This window comes from Pan troglodytes, chromosome 18 (assembly GCF_028858775.2).
Source record: "Pan troglodytes isolate AG18354 chromosome 18, NHGRI_mPanTro3-v2.0_pri, whole genome shotgun sequence".
Taxonomy (NCBI): Eukaryota; Metazoa; Chordata; class Mammalia; order Primates; family Hominidae; genus Pan; species Pan troglodytes.
The window spans coordinates 34275385-34299944 of NC_072416.2; the positions used below are offsets into that span (position 1 = coordinate 34275385).

At 44.9% G+C, this 24560-nt stretch overlaps 1 protein-coding gene across 30 annotated transcripts in view; it reads right to left on the reverse strand.

Moving 5' to 3' along the window:
• LOC129137290 (nuclear pore complex-interacting protein family member B8) overlaps positions 1 to 24560 on the reverse strand; it is a 47228-nt gene that overhangs the window by 13987 nt on the left and 8681 nt on the right. For 3 of the 30 annotated variants that reach the window (XM_063797048.1, XM_063797055.1, XM_063797051.1), the window contains 2 exons: positions 7259 to 7356; positions 6860 to 7017 (listed from right to left, as the gene is read on the reverse strand). The exons of 2 other annotated variants lie outside the window; for them this stretch is intronic. In XM_063797048.1, the coding sequence (XP_063653118.1) occupies positions 6860 to 6979 (120 nt within the window). In that variant the 5' untranslated portion in view covers positions 6980 to 7017; positions 7259 to 7356. 25 more of the 30 variants (XM_063797049.1, XM_063797053.1, XM_063797076.1 and 22 more) reach the window with 24 other exon arrangements.

Sequence of the window (24560 nt, forward strand, 5' to 3'; positions counted from 1 at the left end):
ACACTTAAGGTTATATATTTTGGCCAGGCGCGGTGGCTCACGCCTGTAATCCCAGCACTGGGAGGCCGAGGCAGGCAGATCACGAGGTCAAGAGATGGAGACCATCCTGGCGAACATGGTGAAACCCCGTCTCTACTAAAAATACAAAAATTAGCCAGGCGTGGTGGTCTACTAAAAATACAAAAATTAGCCAGGCGTTGTAATCTGAGCTACTCAGGAGGCTGAGGCAGGACAATTGCTTGAACCCCGGAAGCAGAGGTTGCAGTGAGCCGAGATCTTGCCACTGCACTCCAGCCTGGGCGACAGAGTGAGACTCTGTCTAAAAAAAAAAAAAAAAAAAAAAAAAATCTTCAAACCAGATGACACAAATCAAATGACATTTCACTTTGTTTTGGTCCATTTTGTTTGTTAGAGACAAGAGTGCAGCGGGGCCATCTCGGCTCACTGCAACGTCCAGCTCCTGGGCCCAAGCGATCCTCCCACCTCAGCCTCTCCAGTAACTGGGATAACAGGTAGGCACCACCAGGCCCAACTAATCTTTTTTGGAATTTTTTGTAGAGATGGGGTTTCGCTATGATGCCCTGGCTACTCTTCAACTCCTGGACTCGAGTGATCTGCCCACCTCGGCCCCCTAAAGTGCTGGGATTACAGGCCTGAGCTGTGTAATTTCATGCCACGTGACACAGCCCAGTAAAAAGGAAGAAACCCCGCGGGTCCAGCGTCTACTCACAGGGGTGGGATGATGGCTGATAAATCCCAGCAGGAGCCAAAAGAGGAGCCACCACCGCAGACGCATGTCCTGGTCCTTTCAGGGCGCCCTGAGGCGGCCAGGACAGAGGTGGAGGTGGCTCAGGGCACGGGGGAAGGAAGGGGACGGGGACCGGGGCCGGATCTGAGTTGGGGAGGGGGAGGGGAGGGGGAGGGGAAGGGGAGGGGAAGGGGGGAAGTAAGGGAAGGGAAAGGAGAAGGGGGCTGTTGGGCACCTGGAGGAGGTGGAGGAGGAGGAGGAGAAGAAAGGGGTCTGGGAAAGGATCCGGGTCAAATTAAGTTCTCAAGCGCTGGTGGAAGGTTTAGCTACAGGTCACGGAGAAGATCAGGGAAGCAACAGGACACGCGGGGCAAGGGAGTGTGAGGCTTAGGAGCAATTAGAGGGAGACAAAAAGGTTCTGCTATCCACCAAACCTTCTTCGGTCTGGGCCCTCCCTTGGCAACCCTGGGGCTTTATACTCCCTCTCCACCAATCCCTGATGACCCCAGTGGTGCCTCACAATGGACAATGCCAAGTAGCGCCCGCATCATTCCAATGACCCCTCCCCCATCTCAGTCTCCCACACTCCTCGCAAGGACAGGTCCTCTCTGGAACCTTCACTAACCTGATTTCTGGTCCTCCCCAACCAGCTCCCTGTCCCTGCTTCTGGGCGCTCCTTCCTTCCTGAGCTCCCAGGGTTCCTCAAGGTCACTTTTGGCGACAAAACATAAAAAACAAATGATGGCAGGATGGCAGGAAGAACCTCATACCCAAGCAGGGTGCCAGGTTTTACAGCCTCCGCTCAGCCATTCATATCCTAAGCAACAAAACATCAGCAGGATGCGGAAGGTCCCGATAGTAAACCATCTCCATCACATCCACGTAGCCATCCGTCCATCAACCTGTATCTCAGGAACAAATGTAGATACATTCATTTTAAGCATGCATGGTACATTTACAAAAATTAACCTGACTTATTTTGTTCCAACAAATCTCAATATATTTGAGAGCAATCAAATCACACAGCATGTTTCTGATCATATAACTGTGCTAGAAGTCAATGATTAAAAGCTAATTCAAAATTATTATTTGCTTGGAAATTCAAAGTGCCCTTATAAGACATAAACATATGAAAGAATCCAAAATGAAAGAAGATTGCCTTTCAACTCAATGATAAGATCGTAACATGGCAATAAAATGTCTCCCTCTGGCCTGGGAATTCCTCTTTGTGCCACAAGGTTGTGTGATCGCAAATCACCCCTAACCCACCTAGACATTTTAACATCTGAAACCGAGTGATGATGTCCTTATCTATATCATCTTACTGCCTGTGTGTGTGGACTTTAAATTCTGAACCCAAATGAGGGGGAGAAAACCAAGTTGACTTTCATGATTGACCTCTCAGGGATGTCCAAGGAATCTGTGCATTTCAAGAAACAAAGTTCATCAGCTTCTCTCCTAAGGTATTTGCCCACAATACCCAGAGGGCTTGGCAGCATCATGTGTGATGGGTGGGGAGCTCCAAGCAGGTGGGCAGGACCCAGGGGCCTGGTGACCAGGACAGACCCCCACTGTCCATCACCTTTCCTGGCCCTGTCCTCTGCTAAACTTCCCACAGGCCTTCTGCCCGATCACACAGAGTGTGCCCAAACTCTCTCAGGCCTCTGGCAGCTGAAAACCACTGCTTTAAATCCCTTTACCATTTACTATGACATAAGGTTATTGTAAACAGGAAATATTCTATTGATGCTACAAATGGAAAGCCAATGCCTTTACCATAAATAGAAAAACAACCCTAAGAAGCAAGCAAAACAAAAACAAAACAGGGGCTGGGTGTGGTGGCTCACGCCTGTAATCCCAGCACTTTGGGAGGCTGAGGTGGGCGGATCACAAGGTCAGGAGTTCCAGACCAGCCTGGCCAATATGGTGAAACCCTGTCTCTAATAAAATACAAAAATTAGCCGGGTGCGGTGGTGGGCGCCTGTAGTCCCACCTACTTGGGAGGCTGAGGCAGGAGAATAGTTTGAACCCGGGAGGCAGAGTCTGCAGTGAGCCGAGATTCCACCACTGCACTCCAGCCTAGGCGACAGAGCGAGACTCTGTCTCAAAAACAGCAACAACTACAAACAAACAAAAAACAGGGTTAACGAAAGTATGGAATTCAATTCTTTTTATATGCTGCAGCCATGTTCCGGCCCTAGATTTGGCTGGGCATGGTGGCTCACGCCTGTAATGCCAGCACTTTGGGAGGCTGAGGCAGGCGGATCACGAGGTTAGGAGTTCGTGACCAGCCTGACCAACATGGTGAAACCCCGTCTCTACTAAAAATACAAAAATTAACCAGGCATGGTGGCACACGCCTGTAATCCCAGCTACTCAGGAGGCTGAGGCAGGACAATCCCTTGGACCCGGGAGGCGGAGGTTGCAGTGAGCCGAGATCGTACCATTGCACTCCAGCCTGGGTGACAGAATGGAATGAGAGTCTGTCTCAAAAAAAAAAAAAAAAAAAAAAAAAAGAAGCCCTAGATTTCGGTTGTGTTGGTTGTAAAAGGAGAGACCAAGTAAGTGGGGGTTGAAGTCAGATTAGAGCAAAAGTGAATGGCAGAGAGTAGTATAATGTCCATGAAGGGCTGCTAGAGTCACCGTGATCATAGCCCAAGCAGAGACAGGGAAAGGAAGATGTGAGCAGAGTTTGGGGTCTCGAACAATGGAGGTTATTCATGCAGCCCAGGAAAGGCTCCCCAAAGCCAGGATCAACCTCCCTTGCAGGCGGTCCCTCATGGAGGCATGGCCAGGCACCTTAGATTTGAGACCAGCTATGTTGCTGCTGACCAGCTGTGTGACCCTGGGCTGGTTTCCTTCCATACAATGGGAGTGCCAATGGCTGCAAGCATGCAAAGACCGTCTGAGGATAGGAGGAAGCAATCTGTTGAGCACCCGTGTACCTGAGTGTCATCACCTCCCAAGGGCATCCTTCGTTCCAGAGCTGGCACCTTGGAAGGCCCTTGGTCACTGAAGGCAGTGATGATGGTAACAGCAGTAAATCATCATTTACGGCTGATGAGGGAAGGCCAGGGGTAGGGCTCCTAGGTCCTGGATAACAATGAGGGTCTGGGCACTCCTGGGGACAGCTGAGTGGTAGGACTCCTGGGTCCCCAGGGGGCAGGTCCATCTTCAGTGGCATTGGGCCTAGGCTGGGATGCTGAGTTATCCACTGGAGCATCAGCAGTACAGGCAGGCACAGACGCAGTGGATCCATCGGAGGTGGCAGGTGTAGGATCATCTGGTGAGCAAGTAGAGTCACCAAGCCTGGCTGACCACTACCCCCACTATCCCCACAGACGATGCCCTGTCCCTTGCCTCATGCTCCGGCAGGGTACAGGCTCGCACATGGGGCCTCATGGAGCATCTCTCTAAGACCTCTGTGTCCTGGTCATTGAATGGGCACTTGAGTCACCCAGGGCCATTGGAACAAAGAGGAAGAATCAGGCCCCACCATGTTTTGGGAGAGTGTTTAGCACAGGAAAATGCACAGAATACATGCACGACACGGGGGCACTGTCAGTGTGGGAGCAATAGTTTACAACCTCCAGCCCTAATCTGAGCACTCTCACCTGTGCAATCTGAAAGGAACAGGAGACTTGCAGGAAAAATAGTGCCTGGATTTAACTTAAAGGAACTAAAATGTTGGAATTTTTACTCTTGATATCCTTCCAAACCAACTCTCTCAATGTTCCCATCCTCAAAACTATCACATGGGGTAACTGAGGCAGTCAGAGATTTACTGACTCAATGTCACTCAGTTGATTCTCAGTTCACTGCTGATTACATCTGACCAAACTGCTTTTTCTGAAGTCTACTCCGTTTCATCATGCTGGTGATGATTTTGTGCAGCTCTGGGACAAACTCCACCTGGCTGAGGATAAAGCAAATCTGCGGTGACTTAGTCCTCCTGTCATTTCCCATCAGTTCCCCACTCTCCTCCTCTGCCCCTCCACAGTCTCCCATGCAGGCTGACACCATATGACGGCCTTAATGGAGTCCACCGAGTATTTCAGGTTCTCTCCTGGGCCACTTGAAAGTGGACGTACACATGGGATTTGCTTTGACCCAAGAGATGTGAGTGGAAGTGAAGCGTGTCACCTCGAGGCAAAAGAGTTGGGAGCCATTGAGACTGGCCACCCTCTCCTTCATCTCTTAGAGCAGCTGACAGCTCCCACATGGAGGCTGCTCCTTTATTCTCGTGGCAGGATGAGGGCATGTGGGGCACGGGGCACAGGGCACAGGAGAGCCATGGAGGATGTGCAGCATGGGCAGGAAAAGAGCCTTCAGTGGTGTACATTTCCATCGTTTGGGGCTGTTTCTTACCTACAGTGATACCTAGCCCATCCTAGCAGGCATGCACCATCTACCCCACGCTCTGTGATGCAGACTAGCCTGCCGTCAGAACATGAACTGGTGGTCAGACACACGTAGGTTTCAGTTCCAGCTCTGCCTCTTATTGACTGTAACCTCAGGCTTAACTTTCAGTCTCTGAGCCTCAGTTTCAACTCTGTAAAATGAGGTGGCTATACCATCTCAGGTTGCAGAGAGAATTAAATGAAATATAAGTGCATGTAGAGCATTGAACCCAGGGCCTGGCACACACAGTGAGTACTCAATGTTAGCCATGTAGCTTCATGATGCATACTGATTGTCAATATTCAGACAATCCAGTAAAGTATTACCAAAAATAAAAGTAAACTTATTTGCATATGTATTCTTTCAATCTTTATTTTTAAACAGGGTAAAACTATGCATATTCTTTCATAGCCAGTGTTTTTCTCTTCATAGTATATTGTTAAAATAATTTTATCTTGGACCGGGTGCAGTGGCTCACACTTATAGTCCCAGCACTTTGGGAGGCCACGGTGGGCAGATTACGAGGTCAGGAGTTGACACGAGCCTGGCCAATATGGTGAAACCCCATCTCTACTAAGAATACAAAAATTAGCTGGGCATGATGGTGCACGCCTGTAGTCCCAGCTACTCAGAGGCTGAGGCAGAGGAATTGCTTGAACCCGGGAGACGGAGGTTGCAGTTAGCCAAGATTGTGCCACTGCACTCCAGCCTGGGCGACAGAGTGAAACTCTGTCTCTCTCTCTCTCTCTCTGTGTGTGTGTGTGTGTGTGTGTGTGTGTGTGTGTGTGTGTGTATCTATATAAATCTCAAAAATAAAAGATCATTTTTGAGATTATCATTTTAAAAGACAAGATAATGTTCAACTTAATGACTAATTTAATTATTACTATTGGACTTTTTGTAGACTGCACAGAGCATTCAAAACAAATGAAGGAAAATAAAAAATATGTATTACATGTTGTAAAATAAATGTGATGTGGTTAATTCTTTTATTCAAAATTATAGAACATATATATGTACTATAGAATGTATTTCTTATTATGAGTCATGTTAAAAAGTAGTTTAGAAGCTGTTGATTTGAATTTCCTTTTCAAATTTTGCAGGATAATTTTTTTTTTTTTTTTTGACAGAGTGTCGTTCTGTCGCACAGTCTGGAGTGCAATGGCGTGATCTCGGCCCACTAAAACCTCCACCTCCTGAATCTAAGCAATTCTCCTGTCTCAGCCTCCTGAGTAGCTGGGACTACAGGCTCACACCACCATGCCCGGCTAATTTTTGTATTTTTAGTAGGGACGAGGTTTTGCCGTATTGGTCAGGCTGGTCTCGAAGTCCTGGCCTCAGGTGATCCACCAGCCTCAGCCTCCCAAAATGCTGGGATTACAGGCATGAGTCACCACGCCCAGCCTAAACTTGGCAAGATAATAAATAACCTTTTTAACTGTCGTTGGGCACTTGTCTGGTTGTTTTTCTTTAGGTTACCATGCCAGCAATGATTCCTTTTGAGTTTCTGACAGAAGATAGTGGTTTTCATCCAAATAAGTCAACTACTCTACCCCATCCCTAAGCCACTTGTATGGAAAGAAAAAGAGGAAGAAGCCAGTACTGTGACTGCATAAGCTTCCCCCAGCATCACCCGCTATGAGATGTGTGGCAGCAGAGACCCGGGAACTGCTCAAGGGCACCAGGCCCCATCTGTCTGCACTCACTCACCTTCCTCAGGTACTCGCATGGGCATGTCACTGACTTTACGTGCTGCTGCAGCTCCTTGGTGAGCTGGCCCTGCTCATGGGACAGGAACTGTGGGGTCAGGACAATAGAGAGCTTCACCATTTGCAGAATGAGAACAGGGGCTCATCATGAGTGCCAACCTATTAGATAATTTTAAAAAAACGTGTTGAATGAGTGGAAAAACAAGGTGATGTTTCAGTCTATAGTGGTCAAGGGCTTCAGAAAAGGACAGAACCAAGTTCAAATTCCTGTACTTTGAATTTCTACTTCATGCCATGCAAAATTACTTTACCCCTTTTAACCTCAGTTTTCTTCTGTGTGAAACAGGAACAATAGTTTCATTCATCATTCACTTTCTCTCAAGGTTTCACGAGATCATACCTATAAAACATCCAAGTCATTTAAATGTATCATCATTTCGGTCATAATTAGTGGGATCCATTTCACTATTATTGGATATACAGTTCTGTGCCTGAAACCTACAAAAAAAAGAAAATGTTAAGTCTAAAAAGCATTAGTGATTTCTCATTTTTATATTACTAATTACAACCCTATTTAATCACACAAGGCCTTGTCCGTGGCAGGTGCTCAATAAACACTTGTCGAATCAATGCATGTGGGCTCCGGAGCCACACTGTTTAGATTCTATTCTGCCTCCACCACTTATCAGCTGTGTGATCTGGGTAAGATAATTCACCTCTTTGTGTCTGCACTTCCCTCTCCATAAACTATATATAATGAGAATCCTTAGCTCATTCAGTTGTGGTGAGGGGTGAATGATTTGGCACACAGGAGGGGCTTGTTAAACATTAGCTGTGATGATCTCCTTCCAAATCTTCATTTTCAGAGCCACAGATGAGGCCATAGTGCAACCAGGTGACCTTAGAGTGTAAGTACACATGATCGCCAGCTATGCTCTATCTCCACCATAGGTCCAAGACTGGGTAGTTCTGGCCTGGAGGTTTCTGCTGCATCTGCCTTCTCAGTGTTCACCTAAGGACTTTTGTATTTTCCTCCTCACATCCCCACAGATGGGGTTCAGGCTGCCGGACACAGCTGGGTGATGCCAGGGCAGTGGTCACCTGTGCCAGCCCCGTGAGGTAGCTGGAGGATCATTGTTCCTTCCTTCTCGGGCTCTGGGCAGATGCCAGGGCTGGAGTGACCCATGCCCTCAAGTTTCTTGCTTTGGTGGGCCACATTTTCCCTTGGCAAAGAGGGTAAAGGTCACAGGATGCCGGAGAGCTGTGACTTCTCTGTGCCCTGGGCCCAAACTATGAAGACCTGACACACTATGCTAAAAGTCCAAGGCTGGGTCCTCCCCAGAGCTTCTTGCCTCACCGCTTCTGCTGAGGGAGGAATGAATACTATGTTCTCCCAGAGCTTTGGGAGCTTGTAGCAAGCAGCCTCCCCAGCGCAAAATCTCTTGGAAACCTCTAACTGTGTCTGAAACATTAGTGCAAATGTTGCATCCTATTTCCCATATGTCCGCATGTTTTAGGAAAAAACCCTCAATTTCCTAAATATGCAAGAAAAATCGGTATTGTACGACAATGTGACTTTTTAAAAAACGTTATTTAAAAATCTTCCCCACCTCCTTTTCTGCCCTCCGAGACTGCCAAATACTTGTTGAACATATATTATTAAATGCCTACTACATGCCAGCCATGATTCATGGTCTTGGGGACACAGCAGAGAACGAACTGACAGGATTCCTCTCTTATGTAACTCACATTCTTATATGATAATGATAAGGGTTAACATTAATTAAGCTGTCACTACGTGTTAGTCACGGTGCAGTCATTCCCACACATTATTACACTTAAACCTGCTAGCAAGCTTGCAAGGTAGTTAGTTGTTTTTCCTTTAAAAACTGAGTCTCGGAATGATGAAGCACTCTGTCCAATGTCACACAGCTAGTAAGTGTGGAGACTTTGCATCCAATCAATGCCCGTCTCATTCTAAAGGCCATGTTATGTGTTCTCCAGCCCATGGAGAATAATTTTAACACAGTCAATGAAATTTCTACACAACAATGTTCTTGTCTCAAGTCCAAGAATGCCTCCTACACCTCCTATAATACTGGCTTTCTGGTGAGTAAAGATGCCATTCTCATGTGTAATCAGGTGGCAAATGGAGATATGACCAAAGTAACCATCTGCCTACACTCATAACCCTGTACACACTCTTCCTGTGTTGATTCAATTCAAGTACCCCTTTTGATCACTTAGCAAATCTGACCTTTAAAAGGGTTAAGGTTTTTATATCCATGTAAGTTTCTGTATTGCTTTGGAAGTCTCTGGTTAAATTAATACTCTTTTAATAGTGACCTGTGATTCTGTTTTGATCAAGTGTTTTCAAATTTGACGTCTTTAATGGGTTTCTCCAGTGTCAAAATCCTAAATCAAGTCTTTTTGGCTTAAAACTAACTTTGGGATTTTTTCAGGTGCATCCCTTGGGGAGTCCAAAGAATGTATCTCTCATCTTGTAGAGGTATTAAGTGATTCGATTTATTTGGTAGATTAAATGGGCAGGCATTGTCAAATGTGGCGATACTGCATGGGAGGGCACTGTCAAGTGAGGTGACATTAGATCTCATCTCAGTTATATTTATGGGTATGTTGTTGATATACGTGTTCCAAAAATTGCATACATTTATACAAATTTAATATGATTTGTAATTTTGATAGTTATGCTAAATATTTGCTAAAGTTATATTTGTACAAACATGTCATGAATGGCTGGGCACCGTCACTCATGCCTGTAATCCCAGCACTTTGGGAGACAAAGGCATGTGGATCACCTGAGGTCGGGAGTTCCAGACCAGCCTAATAGAGTGAAACTCTGTCTCCACTAAAAATACAAAAATTAGCCATGCCTGGTGGCACATGCCTGTAGTCTCAGCTACTCGGGAGGCTGAGACAGGAGAATTGCTTGAACTCAGGAGGCGGAGGTTGCAGTGAGCCAAGATCATGCCACTGCACTCCCGCCTGGGTGACAGAGGTAGAATCTATCTTTAAAAAAAAAAAAAAGTTATTAATTATTTCTGAAGATTGTATGAAATTTATAAAAGTCTGGTGGCCCTGATATGATGCTGTCAGTCATGATTCTGATTACTGTCTTAAAATGCTGCACATAAGTAATTAAATTTCCTTGTGAACTGGGAAGTTTCATCAGACTTTTATCATAACTATTGTTTCCATCATCCACAGTTACTGTTTTGAATTCTTCTCTAAAAATATTTGTAATTGGCAATAGTCCAAATTTTCTTTTGTTTTCTTTCCTGTTTTTGAGACACAGTCTGGCTCTGTCGCCTAAGCTGGAGTGCAGTGGTGGGATCTCGGCTCACTGCAAACTCCGCCTCCCGGGTTCACGCCATTCTCCTGCCTCAGCCTCCCAAGTAGCTGGGACTACAGGTGCCTGCCACCACGTCCAGCTAATTTTTTGTATTTTTAGTAGAGACAGGGTTTCACTGTGTTAGCCAGGATGGTCTCAATCTCCTGATCTCGTGATCTCCATGCCTCGGCCTCCCAAAGTGCTGGGATTACAGGTGTGAGCCACCGTGCTCAGCCTAATTTTTGCATTTTTAGTAGAGAGGAGGTTTCACCATGTTGGCCAGGGTGGTCTCGATCTCCTGACCTTGTAATCCACCTGCCTCGGCCTCCCAAAGTGCTGGGATTACAGGCGTGAGCCACTGCAACTGACTTTTTTTTCTTTTCCTTTTTTTTTTTTTTTTGAGACAGAGACTCACTCTGTCACCCAGGCTGGAGTGCAGTGGCATGATTTTGGCTCGCTGCAACCTCCACCTCCTGAGTTCAAACAATTATCCTGCCTCATCCTTTGGAGTACCTGGGATTACAGGTGCGTGCCACCGTGCCCGGCTCATTTTTGTATTCTTAGTAGAGACGGCATTTCGCCATGTTGGCCAGGCTGGTCTCAAACTCCTGGCCTCAACTGATCCACTCTCATTGGCCTTCCAAGGTGCTGGGATTATAGGCGTGAGCCACCACAACTGGCTCAGTAAATACATTTTTTATTATCAAAAAAGAGTAGTGTATGGTTGGCGTATTCTGTGTAGAATGTATTTTATTGATGTCTCCTATTTTTATAATTTCTGAGTTAAGTACTTTTTAATTAATGCTTTTTAGTTTTGGGCAGATTCAGTTGACTAAAGCACCCCATTTCTCAGATACATGAAATAAAATATTTGGCTTCTTTTCCAATTTCACACTGATGTTATTTTGTGAAAATCAGTGCTTTAAGATAAATCTTTATACGTTAAGGTAAACATGAGAAACTTGATCTAATATTTAATATTTATTCAGTTCTACACTTTACTAACTTCTACACCAGCAGATTTAGACATTACATAACCATCTCAAGAAGTTTCACTTGGATGTAATGCTTCACGCTTGTAATCCCAGCACTTTAGGAGGCTGAGGTGGGAGGACTGCTTAAGGCAAGGAGTCTGAGACCAGCCTGGGCAATACAGCAAGATCCCATCTCTATTTTAAAGAAAAGTTTCACTTTGGGAGGCCAAGGCGGGTGGATCACAAGGTCAGGAGATCGAGACCATCCTGGCTAACATAGTAAAACCCCATCTCTACTAAAAATATAAAAAATTAGCCGGGCGTGGCGGTGGGCGCCTGTAGTCCCAGCTACTCAGGAGGCTGAGGCAGAAGAATGGCGTGAACCCGGGAGGCAGAGCTTGCAGTGAGCTGAGATTGCGCCACTGCACTCCAGCCTGGGCGACAGAGTGACACTCCATCTCAGAAAAAAAAAAAAAAAAAGTTTCGGCAAATTCCATCTAAGAATTCCACCAGAGTTCTGTTGTCTCCAATGTCATCTTCCACAGATTTCAAGTTGTGAAGCCCTGAACTGTTAATTTATCTTGAGAATGTAAATTTAAGCTTAATTTAAGACTATATACCTAAAAATTGAGCATATAATTTCTATAATTTGTTTCTGTAAGTTTCTGTAAGTCATAAGTATGTGGTTTCCAAGTGTATAATTTATCTGAATGTAATAGGCATTAATATATTTTACATTACTGGGACCATAGTACAGAAATTTCTAAATGGTTTGTAAAATAACTTGTTATTTGTGTTGTTGTAAAAGCAGTTAATACAATGGAAAAACTCGTAAGAAGAAGATACAGTTTAACATCAAAAAGTTCACCCAAGGTAATTATGAGTACTACCTGGCAAAACTTCACAGAAGCTGTGGTATCACTTTTATGATGGAAGAATAGTGTTTGCATTTTGTGTAAAAGTACTTGCGGCTGGGCGTGGTGGCTCACGTCCCAGTGCTTTGGGAGGCGAAGGCAGGTGGATCATCTGAGCCCAGGAGTTTGAGACCAGCCTAGGCAATGTGGCAAGAGCCTGTCTCTCCAAAACCTACAAAATTTAGCCAAGCATGGTGGTGTGAGCCTGTAGTCCCAGCTACTTGGGAGACTCACGCTGGAGGATCTCTCGAGCCCAGGAGGCAGAAGATGAATAAATAAATGGATGCAACTGAATGGGATGAGGTCTCTCTTGAAGGAGAGAGCAAAAGAGATTTAAATAGTAACAATTATAATAAGGCTGGGCGCAGTGGCTCACGCTTGTAATCCCAGAACTTTGGGAGGCCAAGGCAGGCGGATCGGTTGAGGTCAGGAGTTCAAGACCAGCATGGCCAACACGGTGAAACCCTGTCTCTATTAAAAATACAAAATTAGCCGGACATGGTAGTGCGTGCCTGTGGTCTCGGCTACTCAGGTGGCTGAGACAGGAGAATCGCTTGAACCTGGTAGGCACAGGTTGTAGTGAGCCGATAAATATAAAAAGTATTAGAGTACTAACAGAGGAAAGTTTCCACTGATCACCTTTTAGCTTTAAATAATGCAGAAGCATTTGCCCAGTTTACTTGTAATTAAAAATCATGCATCATTCACAATTTATATCTTTTTTGTTTGTACAAAAATGAACACAAGTTATTCTCTTTTATCTGTATTGTCATTGGTTTGGTGAGAGGGAATTAGGCCACTTGAGAGTTTGTGTGTGTTTACAATTTTCTGGCCAGGCACGGTGGCTCATGCCTGTAATCCCAGCACTTTGGGAGGCCAAGGCGGGCGGATCACTTGAGCTCAGGAGTTCGAGACCAAATTGGGCAACATGGTGAAACCCTATCTCTACGAAAAATGCAAAAATTAGCTGAGTGCCGTGGCTTGCACCTGTCCTCCCAGCTACTTGGGGGGCTGAGGCAGTAGGATCGCTCAAGCCCAGGAGGTGGAGGTTGCAGTGAGCCGAGATCATGCCACTGCACACCAGGAAGGGCAACAGAGCAAGACTCTGTCTTAAAAAAAAAAAAAAAAAAGAAAGAAAAGAGAATTAACTTTGGTATTTCAGGTTGTATTTAAATGGAGACTTAACATGAACTATGTTCATAACAGTTGACCAAATTAAGTGTAGATCGTCTCTTTAATAAAGAGATCATCTGGAACTGCAATTTCTAACTCATACATCATTGCTACAAACCTTATTCCTTTACTGTTTCTCTTCCAAGGACCATCAGTCATCCTTTAAAATTCATTTGAAGCTCTGAAAAGATATTTTTTGTTACATGGGCAATTTACTTTTAGCACAGTAAAATGTTATGTGAATTTCTACAGTATGTTTGCCAAAATGAATTATATCTAGAATACGCTTAACAATATATTCTGGAGGCAGCTTTCATTTGAAATTAGGTTCATCTTCTGAGAGTATGAAAAAGTTAATGGGTTTTTGTGCCTGAAGATTTTGATGTTGCATTTGGCTACATTTAATCCACTTTCACCCATAAGTTTTAGCATCTAAAAAAATTAAATCACTGCTAATGCAATTAAAATGCATTATGAAATGCATTTCTCTCCAGGCTGGAGTGCAGTGGCACAATCTCGGCTCACTGCAAGCTCCGCCTCCCTGGTTCACACCATTCTCCTGCCTCAGCCTCCCTAGTAGCTGGGATTACATGTGCCCGCCACCACGCCCGGCTTTTTTTTTTTTTTTTTTTTAATGAGGCGGAGTCTCGCTCCGTTAACCAGGCTGGAGTGCAATGGCATGATCCTGGATCACTGCAACCTCTGCTTCCTGGGTTCAAGTGATTCTCCTGCCTTGCTGGGATGACAGACGTGCACCACAATGTCCGGTTAATTTTGTATTTTTAGTAGAGACATGGCTTCACCATACTGGCCAGGCTGGTCTTGAACTTCTGACCTCAGGTGATCCCACCTTGGCCTCCCAAAGTGCTGGGATTACAGGCATGAGCCACTGTGCCCAGCTTAAGATCTCTGTTTTAATGTTAATGCTGGTCAGTTGTGTCTGGATTCCAGAGGGAGGAAGGTAGAATGAGGCATGTTGACACCTCCCCTTCCCATCATGGCCTAAGCTGGTCTTTTCAGTTTACTTTGGAATGTCCTTGGTCAACAGGAAGGGTCCATTCAGTCGGATTGGGTGGCTTAGAATTTTATTTTTGGTTTACATCTCAACTATCACAGCAGCCGGGCGTGGTGGCTTCACAGCTGTAATCCCAGCACATTGGGAGGCTGAGGCAGGGGTATCACCTGAGGTCAGGAGTTCTAGACCAGCCTGACCAACATGGAGAAACCCCCCGTCTCTACTAAAAATACAAAATTACCCGGGCGTGGTGGTACATGCCTGTAATCCCAGCTACTCGGGAGGCTGAGGCAGGAGGATCGCTTGTACCTGGGAGGCGGAGGTTGTGGTGAGCTGAGATCGTGCCACTGCACTCCAGCCTGGGCAACAAGAGCGAAACTCTGTCTCAAATAAATAAATAAATAAATAAATAAACTATCACAGCATAAAGTAGGAGGAATATTTCGTTACTGTCTAGTTAAACTGGTTAATGCAGAAAGGAAGTCTGGAAATTCCAGTTTTAAAGTAAAATTTTGGACATTGTAGGATTGATTATTTGGCATAGTTGTGATGTTTGTTCCCGCATTATGGTTTTGTTGGCAGGGCAGCCTTTAAGGACCTGTATATTTTCTTCTAGACTCTATATATTCCCTGTGAGTATTAGTTGTATGGTCAAACTGGCAAATTTTACCATAGGTATAAATAATAGAGAATGTGGAAGAATAGTGAATAGTGTCAGAGATAGTTAAAAGTCCATAAAGTAGTAGAGAAGGTAATAAGTAATACTGGCTTGGACTAAATATTTGTTGAATAAATGTTTTAAGAAACAGGCTACCTACGATTTGTGTTGAAGATATGAATGAATGAAGTTTCCACACCCTTATGTGGAGTCCTGATAAGTAAGCAACAATAAGGAAGGGTCCCCAGGTTGGGGAGAGCCCCAAGTTGAGAACAATAATGAACAATTATTGTATGAACAATTTGTTAGAGACAGCTAATCACAAACAACCTGCGGGCACAATGACCTCATTCCACACATAGCACCCTTCAGCAGGACCCTATAAAACTTTCCTCCAGCCCTTGCCTCTTTGCAGGTAGCCCCTTCTCTGCTGAGCTGCCCATTGCAACATATTTTCATAATTTCTCTAATAAATCTGCCCTTCTTTACCTACAACTATCTTGGTAAATGGCTTTACCACCTGCAAAACTGACCCCAGGTTGTTGCTACCCGATATGGTTTGGCTGCGTCCCCACCCAAATTTCATCTTGAATTGTAGTTCCCATAATCCCCATGTGTCGTGGGAGGGACCCGGTAGGAGGTAATCGAATCATGGGGGCAGGTTTTTCCCATACTGTTCTCGTGATAGTGAATACATCTCACTAAATCTGATGGTTTTATAAAGGGCAGTTTCCCTGCACGTGCTCTCTTGCCTGCTGCCATGTAAGACATACCTTTTTGCTCCTTCTTTGCCTTCCACCATGATTCTGAGGCCTCTCCAGCCTTGTGGAACTGTGAGTACATTAAACCTCTTTTTCTTTATAAATTACCCAGTTTCGAGTATTTCTTCATAGCAGTATGAAAAGTAACTAATACACTACCCGAGACACCTTAGGAGATTTGTAATAGCTGTAATGCCAGGTCCACCATATTTTTAGCATAAAGCAAATGTTTATGCGTGATATGACTGCACAGGCTTTCTGTCAGCTGGAGCCATAGCAACTCAAGTAGTAACCCTATCTTAGTCTGATTAAAAGTAAATATTAGTCTGGGCATGGTGGGACATGCCTGTAATCCCAGTACTTTGGGAGGCTGAGACAGAAGGATTGCTTGAGCCCAGGAGTTTGAGACCAGCCTGGGCAACATGGAAAAACACCGTCTCTACAAAAAATACAAAAATTAGCTGAGCGTGGTGGCACACACCTGTAGTCCCAGCACCTTGGGAGGGTGAGGCAGGAGGATCTCTTGAACCCAGGAGGTGGAAGCCGCAGTGGGCAGAGATCATGTCAGAGGTGTGTGAACCAGAGCAACTCCATCTTAAATAGGAGCCGGGAAAAATGAGGCTGAAACTACTGGGCTGCATTCCCTGATGGTTAAGGCATTCTAAGTCACAGGATGACATAGAAGGTCAGCACGAAATACCAGTCATAAAGACCTTGCTGATAAAACAGGTGGCAGTGAAGGAGCTGGCCAAAACCCACCAAAACCAAAATAGAGACAAGACTGACCTCCCATCATCCTCCCTGCTACACTCCTACCAGCACCATGACAGTTTACAAATGCCACGGCAACATCAAGAAGTTACCCTATATGGTCTAAAAAGAGGAGGCATGAAAAATCCACTCCTTGTTTAGCATATCATCAAGAAATAACCATAAAAATGGGCAACCAGCAGCCCTCACGGCTGCTCCGTCTATGGGGTAGCCATTCTTTTATTCCTTTACTTTCTCTCTTTTTTTTTGAGATGGAGTCTCCCTCTGTCACCCAGGCTGGAGTGCAGTGGCACGATCTCGGCTTACTGCAAGCTTTGCCTCCCGGGTTCATCCCATTCTCCTGCCTCAGCCTCCAGAGTAGGTGGGACTACAGGTGCCCGCCACCACACTTGGCTAATTTTTTTGTATTTTTAGTAGAGATGAGGTTTCACCGTGTTAACCAGGATGGTCTTGATCTCCTGAACTCGTGATCCACCTGTCTCGGCCTCCCAAAGTGCTGGGATTACAGGAGTGAGCCACCGTGCCCCTCCTCCTTTACTTTCTTAATAAACTTGCTTTCACTTCACACTGTGGCATCACCCTGAATTCTTTCTTGCACAAGATCCAAGAACCCTCTCTTGGGGTCTAGATTGGGACCCCTTTCCTGTAACTATCATGCTACTGCACTCCAGCCTGGGCAACAGAGCAAGGCCCTGTCTCAAAAAAAAAAAAAAAAAAAAAAAAAAGGAACATGACTTAATATATTCATTTTGGAGGGTAAGTCTCTCAAAATAGGCCTTTCACTGGAGGAAAATGGTAAAAATACTCCCTGGTAATTCAAGAATTGGAAACTCCTGAGATGCTGCTCATATTAGCTGAACACTTATCAATACTTCACTTTTTTCCATATATACTCAAGGAACAAGTGCTATTTAAAGTGTTTCACTCCACTGTGCTAGGTGCAAGACTATAAAGAGGTGTGAGGATCAACACTTTTATGAAACCAGTGTTATTCTGGATATAGTTTCAGATGCTAGTGCAAAGGAAGCTCTTGGTATACGGAAAAAGTATTCAACAATAAATTAGGCATGGTTGCTTCCATTTTCTGCCTCACATATTTTTTTTTTCATGGTTAAAGTGATATAATGTCTATGATATTTTAGATTGGCAGTTGCAAACTAGTGGTCATCAGTGTGCTTTTTATGACACCTACGAGGTTTGAAGACTTTGATTTCATATTAAAAATTTGGGTTTCAGGCTGGGTGTGGTGTTGCATGCCTGTAATCCCGGCACTTTGGGAGGCTGAGGCAGGAGAATCGCTTGAACCAGGGAGGTGGAGGTTGCAGTGAGCCAAGATCGCGCCACTGCACTCAAGCTTAGGCAATAGAGCAAGACTCCATCTCAAAAAATGAATAAATAAATAAATAAAATCTGGGTTTCAGGCCAGGTGTGGTGGTGCACTCCTGCAATCCCAGCACTTTGGGAGGCTGAGATGGGCAGACAGCTTGAGCTCAGGAATTCCAGACTAGCCTGGGCAACGTGGCGAAACCCCATGTCTACAAATAATACAAAAAAATTAGCTGGGTGTAGTGGAGTGTGCCTGTAATCCCAGCAACGTGGGAGGCTGAAGTGATAGGATTGCTTGAGCCTGGGAGGTTGATGTTACAGTGAGCTGAGATCGCCCTCCTACACTCCAACCTGGGCAACAGAGCCAGACCTTGTCTTAAAAAAATTTTAAAAAAATAAATAAATAAATGAATAAATAAAATTCTGGGTTTCTGGCATTTCAAAAAAAAAAAAAAAAAAGGAAAGGTCAGGGCACATGGCTGCTACAGTCCTCTATTAAGCAATGTGCCACAGCAGGGGTCCCTGACCCCTGGGCCATGGACATGTACTGGTCTGTGGCCTGTTAGGAACTGGGCCACAGAGCAGGAGGTGAATGGTGGGTAACAATTGAAGCTTCGTCTGTATTTCTGGCTGCTCCCCATTGCTTGCATTGCTGCCTGAGCTCTGCCTCCTGTCAGATCAGCAGCATCATTAGATTCTTACAGGAGCATGAACCCTGTTGTGAATTGCACACACGAGGGATCCAGGTTGAATATTCCTTATGAGAATCTAATTCCTGATGATTTGTGGTGGAACAGTTTCATCCCAAGACCATTACCATCCTGCGCCCCATCCCTTGCTGCCTGTGGAAAAATTGTCTTCCACAAAGCCGGTCCCTGGTGCCAAAAATGTTGGGGACTGCTGTGCTTTAGAATCTGCCATGAATCTGCAGCCTCTATTATATAGCTCCCTATAGACTTTGCTTCCTACCGTCTTACGTTCTGCCTTATAGGCATTTGAGTTTGCAACCCTTGTTTTTGTTAGTATGCTACGCTGGTGACATTGACCAAATTGACCACGCATTAATTATAAGCTTAGTTGGTGATGACCTCAACGGAATAACGTGACATAAGTATTGTGACAATACTTCTTGCATGTATCTGCAGGTGGAATTGTAAACCTGGTGGTCCGAGATGGTCTAATTCGATCTTCCTATGTATCTCCTTATATTCATAGTGGTAACATTTGTGGTGGTGATTCAGCATTTCAATGCCTCTTCTCATGGCAACAACAAACGTTTTCCTTCTGAATCAACATTAACCTAGATGTTACTGCGGATCAAAATTAGACTCTACATTTTCAACCACAGAATTACTGGGCAGTAAAAATTTTTCTTAATATTGATTGCCTACATAGGTTGTGTAATTAGCATATGTTTACAGTTCTATGATTTCTGCGTGGCTGCTACAGAGCTGGAGGGGGTAAAGCAACAGTGTTTTCTCAGTTGTGCGAGCAGCATTACATTATAATAAATAGGTAATATTAAACTGGGCTGATGAGAGTTGCAAAAGACTACTTTAATGTTCATATGGAACCAAAAAAGAGCGCGCATTGCCAAGACAATCCTAAGCCCAATGAACAAAGCTGGAGCCATCATGCTACCTGACTTCAAACTATACTACAAGGCTACAGTAACCAGAACAGCATGGTACTGGTACCAAAACAGACATATAGACCAATGGAACAGAACAGAGCCTTCAGAAATAATACCACACATCTACAACCATCTGATCTTTGACAAACCTGACAAAAACAAGAAATGTGGAAAGGATTCCCTATTTAATAAATAGTGCTGGGAAAACTGGCTAGCCCTATGTAGAAAGCTGAAACTGGATCCCCTCTTTACACCTTATAGAAAAATTAATTCAAGATGGATTAAAGACTTAAATGTTAGACCTAAAGCCGTAAAAACCCTAGAAGAAAACCTAGGCAATACCATTCAGGACATAGGGATGGGCAAGGACTTCATGTCTAAAACACCAAAAGCAATGGCAACAGAAGCCAAAACTGACAAATGGGATCTAATTAAACTAAAGAGCTTCTGCACAGCAAAAGAAACTAGGATCAGTGTGAACAGGCAACCTAGAGAATGGGAGAAAATTTTTGCCATCTACTTATCTGACAAAAGGCTAATATCCAGAATCTACAAAGAACACCAACAAATTTACAAGAAAAAAACAAACCCCATCAAAAAGTGGGCAAAGGATATGAACAGACACTTCTCAAAAGGAGACATTTATGCAGCCAACAGACACATGAAAAAATGCTCATCATCACTGGCCATCAGAGAAATGCAAATCAAAACCGCAATGAGATATCATCTCACACCAGTTAGAATGGCGATCATTAAAAAGTCAGGAAACAACAGGTGCTGGAGAGGATGTGGAGAAATAGGAACACTTTTACACTGTTGGTGGGACTGTAAACTGGTTCAACCATTGTGGAAGACAGTGTGGCGATTCCTCAGGGATCTAGAACTAGAATATGATTTGACCTAGCCATCCCATTACTGGATACATACCCAAAGGATTATAAATCATGCTGCTATAAAGACACATGCACACATATGTTTATCGCGGCACTATTCACGATAGCGAAGACTTGGAACCAACACAAATGTCCATCAATGATAGACTGGATTAAGAAAATGTGGCACAGATACACCATGGAGTACTATGCAGCCATAAAAAAGGATGAGTTCATGTCCTTTGTAGAGACATGGATGAAGCTGGAAACGATCACTCTCAGCAAACTATCACAAGGACAAAAAACCAAACACTGCATGTTCTCACTCACAGATGGGAACTGAACAATGAGAACACTTGGACACAGGAAGGGGAACATCACACACTGGGGCCTCTTGTGTGGTGGGGGAGGGGGAAGGGATAGCAGTAGGAGATACACCTAATGTAAATGACCAGTTAATGGGTGCAGTACATCAACATGGCACATGTTTACATATGTAACAAACCTGCACATTGTGCACATGTACCCTATAACTTAAAGTATAATTTAAAAAAATAAGTAAATAAATAAATTAAAAAAGAAACAATTGCTGGCTTTGCAATTCTCTTTCCTCCAAAATCGCCAAGGCCTCAATTTACTCATTGCTGAAAAAGGACGACTCTGTATATTTTTAAATGAAGAGTGTTGTTTTTACCTAAATCAATCTGGCCTGGTATATGACAACATAAAAAAACTCAAGGATAGAGTCCAAAAACTTGCCAACCAAGCAAATAATTATGCTGAACCCCCTTGGGCACTCTCTTAATTGGATGTCCTGGGTCCTCCCAATTCTTAGTCCTTTAACACCTGTTTTTCTCCTTCTCTTATTCGGACCGTGTGTCTTCTGTTTAGTTTCTCAATTCATACAAAACCATATGATTCTATATGACAATAATTCTATATGACCAATAATTCAATAATTCTATATCACCAATAATTCTATATGACAAATGCTCCTTCTAACAACCCCACAGTATCAGCCCTTACCCCAAAATCTTTCTTCAGTTGAATCTCTCCCACTGTAGGTTCCCGTGCCGCCCCAATCCCGCTCGAAGCAGCCCTGAGAAACATCGCCCATTATCTCTCCATATCACCCCCAAAAATTTTCGCCACCCCAACACTTTACCACTATTTTGTTTTATTTTTCTTATTAACATAAGAAGACAGGAATGTCAGGCCTCTGAGTCCAAGCTAAGCCATCATATCCCAGTGACCTGCACGTATACATCCAGATGGCCTGAAGCAACTGAAGATCCACAGAAGTGAAAACAGCCTTAACTGAAGACATTCCACCATTGTCATTTGTTTCTGCCCCATCCTAACTGATCAATGTATTTTGTAATCTGCCCCACTCTTAAGAAGGTTTTTATAACCTCCCCCACCCTTAAGAAGTTTCTTTGTAATTCTCCTCACCCTTGAGAATGTACTTTATGAGAGCCACCTCCTGCCCCCAAAACACTGCTCTTAACTCCACCGCCTATCCCCAAATCTATAAGAACCAGTGATAATCACACCACCCTTTGCTGACTCCTTTTTCGGACTCAGCCCGCCTGCACCCAGGTGAAATAAACAGCCATGTTGCTCACACAAAGCATGTTTGGTGGTCTCTTCACACAGACACGTGAGACAGGAGTTCGAGACCAGCCTGGCCAATCTGGTGAAACTCTGTCTCTACTAAAAATACAAAAATTAGCTGGGCATGGTGGCGGGCACCTGTAATCCCAGCTACTCGGGAAGCTGAGGCACAAAAATTGCTTGAACCCAGGAGGCAGAGTTTGCAGTGAGCCAAGATCACACTGTCAGGCCTCTGAGCCCAAGCCAAGCCATTGCATCCCCTGTGACTTGCACATATACATCCAGATGGCCTGAAGTAACTGAAGATCCACACAAGAAGTAAAAATAGCCTTAACTGATGACATTCCACCATTGTGATTTGTTTCTGCCCCACCCTAACTGTTCAATGTACTTTGTAATCTCCCCCACCCTTAAAAAGGTACTTTGTAATCTCCCCAACACTTAAGAAGGTTCTTTGTAATTCTCCCCACCCTTGAGAACGTACTTTGTGAGATCCACCCCTGCCCGCAAAACATGGTTCTTCACCCCCTATCCCAAAACCTGTAAGAACAAATGATAATCTACCACCCTTTGCTGACTCTCTTTTCGGACTCAGCCCGCCTGCACCCAGGTGAAATAAACTGCCATGTTGCTCACACAAAGCCTGTTTGGTGGTCTCTTCACACGGACGCACATGAAACACACGACTGCACTTCAGGCTGGGTGACAGAGCTAGATTCCATCTCAAAAAAAATAAAAAGGAGTCACCTCCCCCGAGAGGCCTCTGGACCACCCCATCTGAGCAGGCCACTCTTCCTTCTCTATCTTACCATCTTGTTTCTGTCCCAGTAGTTAGGGCTCGGGACCAGCCTGGACAACATAATGAGACCCAGTCTCTACTAAAACTCAAGAAAATTAGCCAGACGTGGTTGCATGTGCCTGTAGTCCCAGCACTTTGGGAGGCCAAGGTGGGTGGATCACCTGAGGTCAGGAGGTCGAGACCAGTCTGGCCAACATGGTGAAGTCTCATCCCTACTAAAAATACAAAAATTAGCCAGGCATGGTGGCACATACCTGTAGTCCCAGCTACTTGGGAGGCTGAGGCAGGAGAATGGATTGAACCCAGGAGGCAGAGGTTGCAGTGAGCCGAGATCGCACCATTGCACTCCAGCCTGGGCAACAGAACAAGACTCCATCAAAAAAAAGAAAAAAGAAAAGAAAAGAAAGAAGAAAAGAAAATTAGGCAGGTGTGGTTGCATGCACCTGTAGTCCCAGCACTTTGGGAGGCCAAGGCAGGAGGATCAATCAAGGCTAGGAGTTTGAGACTGCAGAAGGAAACCCTGTCTCTAAAAACAAGGTCCAGCTAAAATCAGGGTCCAGCTCCACCACAAGCGCAGCTCCAGGGGCTGTTGAGTTTTGCCTCTACCATTCCAAGTAGTCTCTGCTCCAGACCAAGTCCCACCATCTGGCAGTCATGTCAGTCCAACCACAGTCATATCAGGGCGCTTCCAGGTTCTTTCATTGAGTGCCCCTTGAGGAGGCTGGAGGAGAGGCCAATGACATTTGCACTTGAGACTCCAGAGTCTAGATTTATAACCACTATGTTACGGCTGCCAGTGTGGCTGCAAGGACACTTCTTTCATTCATTCGTTTACAATAGATGTAGCATCTGCTGTGTGCCAGATGCCATTCTAGGTTCTAGGGAAACAAGGCAAAGCCCCTGTTTTCCAAGGCATCCACATTCTAGGAAAGACTGCTACCAGCCTGGCGTGGTGGCTCATGCCTGTAACCCCAGTACTTTGGGAGGCCGAGGTGGGCGGATCACTTGATGTCAGGAGTTCAAGACCAGCCAACATAGTGAAACCCCGTTTCTACTAAAAGTACAAAAATCAGCTGGGCATGGTGGCACGTGCCTGTAGTCCCAGCTACTCAGGAAGCTAAGGCAGGAGAATCGCTTGAACCTGGGAGGCAGAGGTTGTGGTGAGCCGAGATCATGCTACTGCACTCCAGCCTGGGCAACAGAGTGAGACTCCATCAAAAAATAATAATAATAATAAAATAAAGACTGCTACTAAACAATAAAATAACCAAACCAGATAGATGACTTCAGGTGGTGGTAAGAGCTTTGAAACAATAAGCAAGGTAACTAACTGGTCAGAGGAAGGGAGATGGGTGCATTCCCTCAGATAGACCGCCCCAGAGGTCTGCCTCTCTGACATGACATTTGAGCAGAGACCCAACAGGAAAAGGAAGAGACTGCTCTATGGCCAGGCACGGTGGCTCACACCTGTAATCCCAGCACTTTGGGAGGCCCAGGCGGGCGGATCACGAGGTCAGGAGATCGAGACCATCCTGGCTAAGACGGTGAAACCCTGTCTCTACTAAAAATACAAAAAAATTAGCCGGGCGTGGTGGCGGATGCCTGTAGCCCCAGCTACTCGGGAGGCTGAGGCAGGAGAATGGCATGAACCTGGGAGACGGAGCTTGCAGTGAGCCGAGATCGCGCCACTGCACTTCAGCCTGGGCGACAGAGTGAGACTCCATCTCAAAGAAAAAAAAAAAAAGAACCAAGAGGAGTCCAGGCGAAGAGAACAGCAGATGCAAAGGCCCTGTGGCAGAAACAATCTTGGTATACTGGAAGAATGGGAAGGAAGCCAGTG